Source organism: Myotis daubentonii, chromosome 7 (assembly GCF_963259705.1).
Source record: "Myotis daubentonii chromosome 7, mMyoDau2.1, whole genome shotgun sequence".
Classification (NCBI taxonomy): Eukaryota; Metazoa; Chordata; class Mammalia; order Chiroptera; family Vespertilionidae; genus Myotis; species Myotis daubentonii.
The window spans coordinates 48408426-48422818 of NC_081846.1; the positions used below are offsets into that span (position 1 = coordinate 48408426).

General features: G+C 39.0%; 1 protein-coding gene across 1 annotated transcript in view; it reads left to right on the forward strand.

The window, feature by feature from the left end:
* LRP2 (LDL receptor related protein 2) overlaps window positions 1–14393 on the forward strand; it is a 200401-nt gene that overhangs the window by 46979 nt on the left and 139029 nt on the right. The window contains exons 5-7 of the mRNA XM_059704195.1: window positions 11228–11338; window positions 11902–12015; window positions 13230–13346. Of these exons, the coding sequence (XP_059560178.1) occupies window positions 11228–11338; window positions 11902–12015; window positions 13230–13346 (342 nt within the window). The remainder of the gene's footprint in view (window positions 1–11227; window positions 11339–11901; window positions 12016–13229; window positions 13347–14393) is intronic.

The window sequence follows — 14393 nt, forward strand, 5'->3', positions numbered from 1 at the left end:
GAAACCTTGACCATAAACTTCTTAGTTATCATGGCTCCATCTAAAGATATAAATTTTAGCCTATTTTCATGGCACTTCTCTATTGTTTGAGAATTTTGATAGAAGAAATACTTATATATATGAAAAGGAGAGGCCTGGACCCAAACAGACCCAGATTCATGCTGCAGAGCACATCATATCACACTGCATTTTATAAAACAATACCTCCCTCCAGTGTTTTGTTCCTTGTATGTTATTTTTCTTTGAGAAGAGTCTATGCTATTTGTCTTTGTATCTCCATTTCTTAGCTGAGTTCCTGGCACAGTTCTCTTCGGGTATATTTCCTAATTAAGTGTTCTCTTTTGAAAGAGATTATGTTGCCCCTAGTTTGGGTCTCCCTTCACGTTAGAAATTTTGCAGGGAATTTAGACCTTGCAATGGTAATTTTAGAGATGATGGGGTGTTTCTGGATGTCATGGAAGAGCAAGTCCGCGAGTCAAGGACTTTTTGTTAAGCCAACAATAGGTCCTTTATTGAGGCAAGTGAAGAAAATATTTTGGTTAATAATAACGGTAAATCATATAAAGTTATGTGCCATTTAATGATGGGGATATGTCCTGAGAAATGTGTTGTTAGGTGATTTCGTTGTGTAAACATAATAGAATGTACTGATACAAACCCGCAGTGGTTCTCAACCTTCCTAATGCCGCGACCCTTCAATACAGTTTCTCATGTTGTGGTGACCCCCAACCATAAAATTATTTTCGTTGCTACTTCATAACTGTAATAGTGCTACTGTTATGAATCGTAATGTAAATATCTGATATGCAGGGTGTATTTTCATTGTTATAAATTGAACATAATTAAAGCATAGTGATTAATCACAAAAACAATATGTAATTATATATGTGTTTTTCCATGGTCTTAGGTGACTCCTGTGAAAGGTTCGTTTGACCCCCAAAGGGGTCGCGACCCACAGGTTGAGAACCGCTGCCATAGGGTGTAGCCTACTACACATTTAGACTGCGTGATATAGCCTATTGCTCTTAGGCTACAATCCTGTACAGCACGTTGCTGTACAAACAACACAAGATTAATTCAAGCACAAAAGAAAATAATGCAATCAAGAGACACAAGGTGTGTGAGGCAGCTGTTTGCGTAACATAACATACTGTTTTACTTACAGCAAAATTTTTTTTAAAGTACCAAGAGCACACTCTGAGATAATGATAGCAGAGTACTAGTATAGTGCAGAAACTACATAAGCCACTAACATAGTAATTTATCATCATTATCAAGAATTATGTACTGTCCATAATTGTATATGCTGTACCTTTCTATTACTGGCAGTGCAGTAGGTTTGTTTACACCAGCATTACCACAAACACATGAGTAATGCATTGCACTGTAACTTTAGGATGGCTACAATGTCACGAGGCAATAGACATTTTTCAGCTCCATCATAATCTCATGAGACCTGTCTTGTATGCGGTCTGTCATTGACCAAAACGTCATTATATGGCACATGACTATATTATATTTTGTAAACTTCATAACATTACATAAACTCCAGTTATTAGGTTTCTCAATGAAGACAACACAACAGGTATTATTATACTTTATTATGAATAAATAAAGAAACTAAAACTGCGAAGTGTAGCGTGTCCTGTTCAAGGTCGTATGATGTGTGGCAGAGCTAGTGCTCAACCCGCCTTCCGGTTCCAAGTCTGGTGATTATTCTTCATGAAGGACCTTTTTCACAGAAGGAGAAGGTTTTACCTTGTGCAAGTTTAAGAGAGAACCAGAGGTCTGTGCCACCAGCCAACAGTCCGTGTCTTTATTCCTTATTTACAAGTGGATAAAAATGAGTGCTTTATTGCAAGTGCAATGGGAATGAAGGAAATGCTACTTCAGGGAAAAGAAAAGGCCGTCGAAACAGATTGTTTGGATTTATTCCATGTGAATAATCTGCCTCCAAGTCTAAAGTCACCAGTACAACTGCCTGACGACTTTGCCAATGGAACTTCTGGCAAAAAGCTGGCAGGGTACAGTGTGCAGGCAGCTGTTAGAGAAAGGAATGAAGGAAAGGAAGTGAGTTTTATAAAATATCTGCATAGGAGTTTTTAATCAAGTTTCTGTATTCTTTTTTTTTAAAGCACAAGTAACTGGTGAAAGGAGGATTTGTTAAGGAAAGAGAACCCGATTTATAGCTCATTGTTTCTGGAATTATACAAGTTATGAACCCTTCAGGGTTCGTGGCCCTAAAATGAACCTCACACATGTAAGGGGTTTTACAATGAGGTACTATTTTCTATTCCTCTCTACTTTGTTTATTTATTATGTGTAAGTGAGGGAGGAGTGTGAAAAAAATTTGACCAATCAGAGGAAATTAAGAAAAGCATCTTCATACTTCCTGGTTAGTGCTTTGATCTCCTGGCCACAGCCAGATTCGAACAGGAAGGAAACAAATGGCCTAGATTGGATAGACGTCTTTAGAAAGTGCCAGTATAGGGGTCAGGATGGACTCATTTTGTGTTCCCTCTTGGAGCTCTTGTGTGAAGTGGGAAAGGGAATTGCTGCTCACCAAACACCCATTACTGTCTTATGCAATTTTTACATCAGAACTACAAGCCATATGTGATGGCCATCTCCATTTTAGAGATTGTGAAGATTGTTAAGAAGCAAAGGTAGAGGAGGCGGGACTTTAATGCTAGTCTAAATCCCATGCCGGGGCTCTCAGAATATTTTTCTTTAGTAATGAAAGTTTACAAACTATTTTTGTCTGAAGGTTACTTAACTCTTTTATTATTTTAAAAGTTATTGTTTAAAGCTTATGAAAGATTTTTAACATAATCAAAAGCATGATGAATTATATAATGAACCTCTTTGTACTCATCGTTATTAATTATCAACTCATGGCTAATTTTGTCTTACCTGTAGCTCTTTCTTCTTTTCCCCTTTATTTTATTTTTTTAAAAAAATATTTTTATTGATTTTAGAGAGGAAAGGAGAGGGGGGGGGAGAGAGAGAGAGAGAGAGAGAGAGAGAGAGAAACATCAATGATGATAGAGAACCATTGATTGGCTGTCTCCTGCACGCCCCCTACTGGGGATTGAGCCTGCAACCGAGGTACATGCCCTTGACCGGAATTGAACCCGGGACCCTTCAGTCTGCAGGCCGATGCTCTGTCCACTGAGCCAAACCAGCTAGGGCAATTTTCCCCTTTATTTTGAAGCAGTATTTATCTCCAAAATAAAAGGAGTAAAACGCAGCCACAATATCATGATCTCACCTAAAAGTTAACAGCTGTTCCTTAAAATAATCGATAACCAGTTAATGCTTTAAATTTCTCAATGATTTTGTTATTATAGTGTAATTGTTTAAATCTGAATCCAAATAAAATCTATCTGTTAGAATTAGTTGCTGTGTTAAAATTTGTAAGCTTCCCTCCCATTTTTGTTTTTTACTCCTTGCAATTTATTTGTTAATGAAACCAAGTCAGTTGTCCTGGAGTTTCCCACAGTCTGGGTTTTGTTCATTGTATCCCTTGATGTCATTTAACATGCTCTTCTGTCCTCTGTATTTTTTGGAAGTTGGTAGCTAGATCTGGAGCAAGGGTTCTTGACCTTGGCACTAATGACATGTGGGGCCAGATTTCTTTATTGTGGGGAGCTGTCTAGTGCATTATTGAAAGTCTAACAGTATCTCTGGCTTCTACACTAGAAGCCAGCATTAACTCCCAAACCAAAATGTCTCCAGACAACGCCAAATATTCTCTAACGCAAAATGTCCTGCCTTTCCTTGCTCTAGGTCAGAACAGCGCTAGTGTAGAGGCTTGCACAGATGAGCAAGGATTTCTTTTCATGTGTGTGTATGCAACATACTTTATATGTAAGGCATACATTTCTAATAGTAGTGACATTAGCAGCCATTGCTGATCTTCGTTGAAATCCATTAGTCATGGAGGTACTTGTTATTTTTAATTTATTGATTAATTTTCAAAAATACATTTTTACTGATTTCAGAGAGGAAGGGAGAGGGAGAGAGAGATAGAAACATTAATGATGAGAGAGAATTGTTGATCGACTGCCTCCTGCATGGCCCCTACTGGGGATTGAGCCTGCACCCCTGGCATGTGCCCTTGACTGAAATCAAACCCCGGACCCTTTAGTTTGCAAGCCGATGCTGTATCCAGTGAGCCAAACCAGTTAGGGATGTTGATTGATTTTAAGGGAGAGAGAGAGAGAGAGAGAGAGAGAGAGAGAGAGAGAGAGAGAGAGATATCAATTTTTTGCTCCACTTATTTATGCATTCATTGTTATTTCTTGTATGTGCCCTGATCAGGGATTGAACCTGTATCCTTGATATATCGGGATGATGCTCTAACCAACTGAACTACCTGGCCAGGGCCTATTTAACTATTTTAGGTGCCACTTCAATTATATAGCAACTATTTATTAGTAGTTTGAAATTAGAATGTTCCTACATGGTCAAGGATTAAATGAGGCTTGGCTAGAAATCATTTTGTGAGATATAACACTTTTTTCTGTTGTTTCTGCAGTCATGATGTATAGGAATCAATACTTGAGGACAAAATTAGAATCGGCTTATGAATATAATTTATATTTTTCTATTTCTCAGAAATAGGTTTTCTATAGGAATGGGTCTTAATACATTACTAGTAAGCACCTAGAAACCACTTAAATATAGTGATGGATATTAGAAAAGCTCCAAAGAAGGACTAATTCTTTACCCCAATTATTTGAAAGGATCAGGAAGCTTGCTTCTGTAGTTGATAGTCATGCCTGTCAGGTCAAACCCCTAGGTTATAGTCCCCACCCTTTCAAGCTTATAAGATCAAATCATAGAGTTCCAAGACAGAGCACCTTGTGTCCATTCCAGCCGTTCCTTTTACAGAACAAAGAATGGTGTGTAAGAGTCCGCCTGGGGAGGCAGGGAGAGGGGAGGTAAGAGAATGGGTGAGATGGTGAGGAAGGCGAGGGTATTAAGCTCCCAATAAAAAGATTATCCTTGGAATAAATTTGGTTGTAGTATAAATGTTTCTTGTTGTGTTTGGTCTTTTTGTCTGCTATAGTTTTGGTTATTTGTTTGAGAACTATTTCTGAATATATATAATCTGTGAAACAGGCTAAAGCTCATTTTCCCTTAAGTTATTTTACTCTTCGGTCTGGCCATCTGTAAAATGGTACCTGCTATTAAACAAATTCTCAATTAAAAAAAATATTTTTTTAAGGAATAGAGAGATTCAAACTGCAGTCCATTTACTTCTAATGGGATTAGCGTCAAGGAAAACCATTCAAGCAGAGTCTAAGATAAACATCAGAACAATGCAGCAATTATGGGTCATTCAGTTAATATATTTCAGTGACTTCAGGCTGCTCAAAAATAGTACAATTTCCCCCTTTTAAGTAAATAGATTATTTTGCTTTTATCAAGTACCATACTAGAATGATTTTGGTGTAAAACTATTGCTAATTATCATTGGTTTGTAGCACTTCTCTTTTGTTACTTAGGAATGCCAAAGAAAGGGCAAAATCCCTGCTACAATGAAGGCTTTCTTGCTGCTAATCAGCAGTATTTGGTCTGCCTGCAACTGGGGCTGCTTTGTCCCTGAAGTTTTATTTCTATTGACTTTCTGTTCTTTAGAATTTAAACATTTTCCTTTATATATCTAACTGCTGAAACTCTACCCAGGGGAACAGTTGGGAGGGGAATAGAGAGGATGGTTAAAGTCACTCTGTGGACTGTGACGGCTTGTGAAAAACATATTTGTTCTTCAAACTCAGTTCCACATGTAAGCAAGCTACCCAGCGAGTCCTGCTCTTACTATCCCCTCTCTACTCGAGGTGAGAAAGCAGAAGCAGAGACTGACCCCATCTTACATATCACATCACAGATGTATCTTTTTAATATTCTTATAGTTGAGATAGGATTCAGAGCCCTGACACCTTGAAGAAAGAGAGGAAGTTCGACTGAGTCTCCATCATTCAAGCACATTATAAATATCTCCCACCTAAGATCTCTCTCAGCTATTGCCCAATTTCTCCGCTCCCTTCTCCAGTAAGGTTACATAGGGTTGTCTTCAATCAGTCTCCATTTCCTCTCCTCCTTTCCTTCCTGAATTCACTGAAAACAGTCCTTCATCTCCACTGGTCTCCTGAAAACATTCTTGTCAATGCCACCATTGACCTTCATTTTGCTAAATCTTATGGTTCTTGTTCAAATATCACCTTATCAGAGAGCTACTCCTCACTGTCACTCTTTATCATTCTACCCTGCTATTTTTCCATAAATGTAAGTTCCAAGTAAAATATAAGTTCCATGAGAGTAGGGACTTTATTCATCCTTTTATCTCTAGCACCTAGTATTCCTATAGGTATGCAATAGTTATTCATTGAATGAAATATATTTTTAAAAAAAGCTGTGGGACTTTCTACTCCACCTGTCAGGCACATTTCTAGTTTAGGTGTAAGATCAGGTCAGTGTGGATAGAGACCAGAATGAGATTTGGGACTTAACACCCAGTAGTTCAAGGAGAGCAGAGCAAGGAAAACTAGATAACCCAATGTTTCCATTTTTGACTTCAGTTTCCTGAAAGCTGCTCAGACTAAACTTGATGTCAGTCCAATCTACTATCCCTCCGGATGAGTATATTTGCTTTCTTTTTCCAAGACATGGAATGGCTGTTTCCTTTTTATAAATCTTATTATGTATATGCTTTTTATTGAAAACAACTTCAAATTATTGTGAGGAAGAAGCAGGAAATGCCTCTCTGTTGTTCTCTTATATGTTGCTGCATTCCATAGGTACCAGTCTGTGATGACAGTCACATCAGGGGCTTGAAATTGGGGCTGGGATGGAGGGGGGCGGATAGGAGAGGAGGGTGAGTCTCCTGAGATTTTGTGGTCTGTTGTGTTTTTTTTTTTTTTTATTGACTTTCTTTTTTGTCCTGGTACTTCCTAGCCCAGGGTTTCCTGGAATTCCTAAATTATACCTGATTGAAGTCGTTAGAATATGCCATAACTTGTTGAAATCTAGAATTGGCCTCACTTCTCCAGACTTCCTAAGGTAGAATGGGAAACTGAATGGAAGAAAGAAAAACTTTCCCCCTTGGGTTACTTCTCTTTCTTTTCAGATTATTTTTTGAAGATTTTCTATTTACTTTCATTCAATTTCATTCGTCTGTAATTTTTTGCTTCTTTCTATTACTTTGAAGCTTATTAGCAATAGTTCTATCTATTGTAGGAACATGCATTGTGGAGCCAGATTACAGCCAGACTGAGTTCTGGTTCTCCAAGTTACCACTTGTATGACCTTTTCCAAATTATATAACCTCTCTGTGCCTCAAAGAGGCACATGTATGAAATCTATGAAATATAAATCTATAAAATGGGAGTAATAATAGTATCAACCTCATAGGGTTGATATGGACTGAGATGAGTTCATACATATGGCACATATGTTCAGTATATGCTATTGATTATTATTATTGTTAGTGCTTATTTAACTTTGTGGGTAGTACTTGCAACTAAGTACTGGTGGCCAAACTAGTAAACTTTTTCTGGCAAATCATTACTTTAGATTAGCCTGCCTAGTAACTTACAAATGATGATTCGAGAACCTTGAAAAGTCCTAGGTGTCTGGGCAGAGGTTGTATCAGTAACTTCTTGTTTTCCTTTAAATCTTGGAGTAAGTTTCATAATCTACCTTTAAGGTGCCTTCTCTTTCTTTATAATCAGTTTATCTTCTTTTCTATGTTCTTTTTGGCCATTTTGTCAAGTTCTGACAATAGAATGTATTTACAGCCTTCCTATCAAGATAATAAAGAGTAGTGCCTAATATTTGCATCTTACTTTGCTGTGAATGATTTCCATTCTGGGAGTTCTGGGAGATCCTCAAACCACATCTTCCTCCTTGATTGTATAAACAGAACTATATAGCATGGAACTTTCTTGCTTCAAACCAAATCCTTAGCAGAGAAAAAAATTTTAAAAATCTTAAAGTGCAGATGTCATATGTATATTTAGGAGCAACTTCCAATTTGGGGGGAACATACCTGCACATGTGTCATTTTGAATTTGGAGGAAGTAAGGAAGGGAGAGAGCAAAGGTGGTGTGAGCGAGGGTGTGCCAGGGTGTCCTCGCATTTTTGTGTCAGGTAAACTTAAGAGGTCTGGGGCTTAGTTAATACTTACCTGTCAATTTTTCCATTAAGACAAAACATATGATGAAATTCCCTGGTGTTCTTGTATATCAACTCCTCTCTTATTGTACTTGTCCTTAAAATCCTGCAGGACATTTAAGCTACATGATGGCTTTGCTTCATAGAAGAAACTTTATAAGGCTAGACTCAGACAAGCAAATAAACCAAAAAATAAGATTTTAGATATCCCCCAACCCCAAAGTTATGTGACTTGTTATTTCCTGGGGTAGTTTGAAACTCATTAACATCTTTAGCAATAAAAATCTTTAAGGAAGAATCAGTTCATTTCTTACTTTGCTCAGTGTGAACAATTTGGACTTGTTCCCTCTGTGCGGGTCTCCAAAGGGGGAAGTACCTTGGAAAAGAGATTTCCAAATATTTTCAGTGTTGAATGAAGTCAGGTAGCTCTGTGCAGTCTTTCCTATATGCCTTCAGTTAACTATGCACAGAAGAGACCAGAAGGTGGGCAGGGGTTGAGGCAGGTCCTAAGCTGACTGAGGGAGATTCGTTATCAGCAAGGTTGGAGACAAGAAAGCTGTTTGTTCCTCATTCCGAGTGTCAAACTACTGACCTCTGACCATCACCATACTCTCCCTGATGACATCAAGCTGGCCTGTTGTTTGTTGGGGGGAGGATGAGCCATGTCAGCAAACTTTTAGTCATGTCAGTGGATACTGTTTTAGTTCTTCCCTTTTCAGTTTTATGGCAGTGATTCCTGAAAAGCAGGATGGGGAGAACAAGAGATCTGCCTAGCATATTTATCCCAGATCCTTCATATCTACAATAATCGCTTTAAGAGCTAGTTACAATCCAAGCCCAAATAAATTTCCCTCCTGACAGATATCTTATCTGTTGCAAAGAGCTGAATTTTCTGAGATTCCTCTCCTGCTTGCTGCTGCCCTTAAAAGGGTAGATAACATACTAACTCTACAAGCTATCCAGCACACAGGAGGAAGGGAATTGCTTGCCTGACTCAACTGGCCTCTTGCATCTCTTGAAGGGAGAATTAATAAACAAAGTTGGGTGACCCTTTGAAGGCACACTTGCAGTGCATACCATGGCAATGATAAAAAGACAGCAATAACCCAAAGCATTAGCTGATTCTTGGACTATTAAGAAATAAAATTCAGAAAAATTTAAAATGTTAATCAGTTATTTTAAAATACCTTCCACTTTGATACATGGTTGACTACATGTAACTTTGGCAATTTAGATATTTAAAGACACTTAATAGACTAGTTTTTGAACTTCTGGAGATGAGAATATTTGGGCTTATTCCTTCACTGTACACAAAATGGAAAAATATTACTTCAGACTTTATCCTTTTTAAAAGTATGACTTGTTAACACTAGACAAGTTTAATTTAGTTTCAGCAGAGAATTTTGTGCACTGCCCCTGCTTGAAGGAGACTTTGGGACTATCCAAAGAATTATCTGAAGAATCTGTCTATGAAACCCCAAATAGGCTTCTTAATGCAAAATTGAGCCTCAAAGTGGGACTGTGCTCTGTTCTTTGAGATCCTAACTAAGACACACTTTTTCCATAGTTAAAAAGAATCTTGAAGACAACCAAAATCATTATGAAAACAATCTTTTTTTTTATTCCAGGTTTTGTAACAGCTTGTACTTTATTACATATGCAACCCCACTATACCTGCCAGTTGCTCCCCACTCCCTCCGAAGTATCATCTTCTTGATATCAGCCCCTTCTTGAGGCAACTAAGCTATCCCTTTCTTTCCGGGGCAGAACAGATGGGAGTCCCTAGAGCAGGCAGTGGGCACGGGGAGAGCTACAATTAATCATCATAGCCCTCTTACAGGTATTTAAACTTAAATCAGCACCCTTGGGGAGTTGTAAAGGGTTTTCAGAAAGGATGGATGAAGCTGCCCCTAAACAATCTTTAATGGGGAAAAAAGTCAAACCAAATGAAAAAAAAAAAAAAAAAGTCAAACCAAGAAAGGTATATTTGTGAGAAGGAGGTTATAAAAAGTCATAAAAGGCGGAATTCCAACATATTTTTAATAGATTTTTAAGTAAAAAGGTCACTGTGATAACTCTATAGCAATAGCGAGCATTTCTTGAGCATATTAAGGCCCAATCTCCGTGTTGGGGACTCTAAAGTGAGTAAGACAGGATCCTTGTTCTCAAAGGGTTTTCTTATGTTGTTGGGGAAACAGATAAACAGCTGACAGCATGAAGCCAGGGATCATCAAAAACAATACATGTTCCAAGTCTGGGGATGACAGCATGTTATTCCTGCAAGGGACATCCTGATTATTCCCCTGCACGCTAGAAAACCAGGGTTAAGCATCTGGTTAATAGCAGTGAGGTGACCACGTGTTCATAACGTGATAATGATTTTTCATGCTTGTAGAGCACGTTACTCTTTTTAAAGTACTATACTAGACATTGTCTTTTGAGGCTCTTTATCATGTGAAGTAAGTTATCCAAATGCATGGATGAGGAAGTGGTGACGCAGAGAGGATAGGCAGCTTTGAGTAAGAGTAAATGGCTACTGGGTGGTACTCCAGGTCCCAGGTCTCCTGACTTCTAGGCCTGCTTTCTTTCTACGATCCTCCAGTGAAAGAAACAGCCCTTCACTTCCCAAAGCATGTGGGGAGACACATAAGTTTCCTGAGATGCTATTTGTATTACATAAAAGAAGGTTCCATTTTGAAATAAGTAAGATTCGTTCTCATTCTTCATCTCTGAGATCACAAGCAGTTCAGTTCTTCAGGGAAGACTTCCCTGGTCTCCCAGACCCCCTACTGTGCACCCTCACAGAGCTCTCTACTTCCTACATTAGCATATAACCCAGTTTGTAATTTGCTATTTGTGTCATTATTTGATCAATGTCTCTTTCTCTTATCCAACCACAATCTCCATGAGGCCAACTGTAATCTCCATGTCTCTTATTTACCAATACATGCTCAGCATTTAATGTTAGCATATAGTAGTCACTCAAGCAGTGTTTGTTATAGGAATGTCTTAATTTAAGGTTTTTGAACTATTTCTATTCCTTTAGGATACCCAACATGTGAGCAGCTTACTTGTGCCAATGGAGCCTGCTATAACACTAGTCAGAGATGTGATAAGAAAGTTGACTGCAGAGACTTCTCTGATGAAAACAACTGCAGTAAGTAATGTACACAAGATGTTCTGAAGTTGGTTTCTATTGGCAAATCATGGATATCTCTTCTCAAGTTCGTGTTCAATGAATTCATATTGGAAGCTTGAAGTCAGCCATGGTGGGAGTATTTACATCATGGAAACTAGCAAACAATATAATTCAGGGTCTTTTTGTCCCTGGAGAGCTAGTTTTTAGGCATTTTAAAATATATATATATATATATTTTATTGATTTTTTACAGAGAGGAAGGGAGAGGGATAGAGAGCCATAAACATTGATGAGAGAGAAACATCAATTCAGCTGCCTCCTGCACACTCCCTACTGGGGATGTGCCCGCAACCAAGGTACATGCCCTTGACTGGAATCGAACCTGGGACCTTTAAGTCCGCAGGCCGATGCTCTATCCACTGAGCCAAACCAGTTGGGGCAGTTTTTAGACATTTACGAGCATACTACTGAAAAATAAGAATTTCTTTTTAAACATGAGTCAGAATCTTCCTATGAGATTAAATGGCTACAGTGGAATTGAAATTCTCTCTTTTCTTTCCCTTCTTAACCTTGTGTCCCAGCTGAAGGATGTTCCCACAACCAGTTTCAGTGTGGCAGTGGGGAGTGCCTCTCTCATGACTACGTCTGTGACCACATCCCAGATTGTAAAGACGGCAGCGATGAACATTCTTGCAGTACGGTGATTTCCTTAAGCTGGTCCTGGTGTTAGGAGTGGTTCTCTCCCCGTCCCCTTCCACCCCCCCGCCCCCCAACATCCTATCAATGTATCACTCTTTTCAAACAAAAAGGTCACTATGTCTGATGGCAGATGGAGCCAGAAGTTCATTTAGGGCCCATGGCATGAGCCTCAGCAGTGTTACTGGACCTGGGCTCCTTTATCTCCCAAGGATCTGTGTAGAGTTGAAGGGTTGCTGATGGACAGTTTGCATTCTTTCCTTAGGCTACAAGGGTACAGGGTGTACTGTATCACTGGACTCTCAGGTTACCCAGACCTCAGGAATGGGTCTGATAGCATGGATAGTCCAGTGAGAGAAAGGAGAAGGTCCCTAATAGCAACGGTCCTCACTTTCCTCTTTACTTTGAAGTTTTTACCCCATTGAAATTGGAGGGTCAGAAGAGTTTTATTGTGATGCAGGGGGCTTTCATTGTTTCCACTTTCCCACTCTGATCCTACTTTTCTTTCCATGCTGTTGCTTGCAGTGCAAGCCATCTCTCTCTTATTGTTGCCACCTATGGACTCACTTTATTGGAATATATAGCTTGAAGTCTCTGAGAGTGTTTTACTAATTCCAATAAATTGCCAGCTTTTTGTGGTCATTTACTTACTAAAATCTATGATTTTTCTCCACACCCATTTTGATGAATTGGCACCCATGCTGTAGGGGTAATCCAGTATTTTCAATATCACCCTAATTTTCTATGAGCCATGTCTGATTTCCTTTCTGGTGCCTTGGCTTATTTTAGAGACCTTATTAAAGAAGAACATGACATCATGGAGTAGGTGACTAAGAATCATTTGGTCCTAAATAGCAATTCCAGTGCTTGTGGTAAAGTAGGAGAATGTTAGATGTTGGCATGTCTGTGGCATCTTTATTGGTTTGCATTCTCTGTTCTGTGTTAACCTACAGCTACTAGTACTGTCTTATTTTTAATCTTGAGAAACATAGACCGGCACCTGAGTTCACCTCCCGGACCTAGAGCTGCTCTTTGCTCCTTTTCCTTATTCCCCCCCCTTCTCTTCCTTCTTTTCTTCATTTTTGTCAAGATACCTTGTTAAATTGATGAAGACATTTCAGTTTCTAGGAGCTCCGTTTAGGCAGTGGGGTGAGCACTATGAATTTTTCCGAGTGCTTTGGGTCTTTGGAGTACAGCTGTGGTTTGTTTCCAGACTACGGGACCTGCAGAGGCAACCAGTTCACGTGCCCCAATGGCCACTGCATTAATCAAGACTGGGTTTGTGATGGAGACGACGACTGCGCAGATAATGGAGATGAAGATGGATGTGGTAAGAGATTCTGATTGAAAAGTGTTTTCTTAAAGTGTTTCCAGAACTTGTTTTTCCGATTTTCCTTGTTGAAAGTTATCTGTGTGTCAAGCATGTCTCAGAATTGTCTGGGATTTAAGGGACTTAATGGGTGGGGAAGCAAGAGACTCCACTAAAAAGACCCAGAACTCAGATATAGCATATATTATAATTTCCTCCCTTCTACTATTAAGGCAATATAGTAGGGTAACCTCTCCCCCTTTGATAGCTTACTCTTTCCCTATAAGACTGCTTATTTTAACTCGATTTATATGGCAAAGAAGTACGATGGAGAAGGGAAAACTGGGGGAAATGTGAGTCGCCTTTGACCTAACCTTTAAAAATGACTTTGAATCTTGGTAAAAGTTCAGTTCGGTTTTGTTTTGTTTTTAAATTCTGATTTCCAATCAGAGTGAGTGACATCCAGTGGTGGAAGAGAGGCCACAGAGGCACCATGAGAGATGGAGCCAGGGGTTGGTATTTGCAGGAGGGGCTGCTCTCCAGGGAAGCGTTTAAAGATTCTGTGAGAAGGAAATTGTCAATAATCGTCACTCTCTCCACTCTGCAATACCTCTAATAGTTCAGAAGTTACTAACACCCACACCATAAAGCAAGTTACTTATACTGTGCCAGCCCCAGATATAGCAGCAGTGATTTCACATTTCGGTGTCCCAACGAGTAGTCTTCCTACATTTGAGTTATAGTTTTCTTACACTGTTGACGTTTCACTCAGGAAATAACCAAAATAACAAAATAAAAACTCAGAAATCCTGGTGTTACCTTAATACCCTCTCTTCTGTAATTTGTGATTTAAGTAACTGAACCTTCCTTTAGGGGTTATTCATCTAGTTTGTTGATAATCCAGATCCATACTTGCAATTTACTTTTATAACCTGGCTGGGGGCTGCCTCCCCCAGAAAGAGTGAAACTTAAATAATTCCATTTTGCCACTCTTTAGAAGCTCAAAAAAAGTTCACCAGTAGAATTAGAAACTATATAGGCCATTTGAGACTTCTACCTGATCTATAT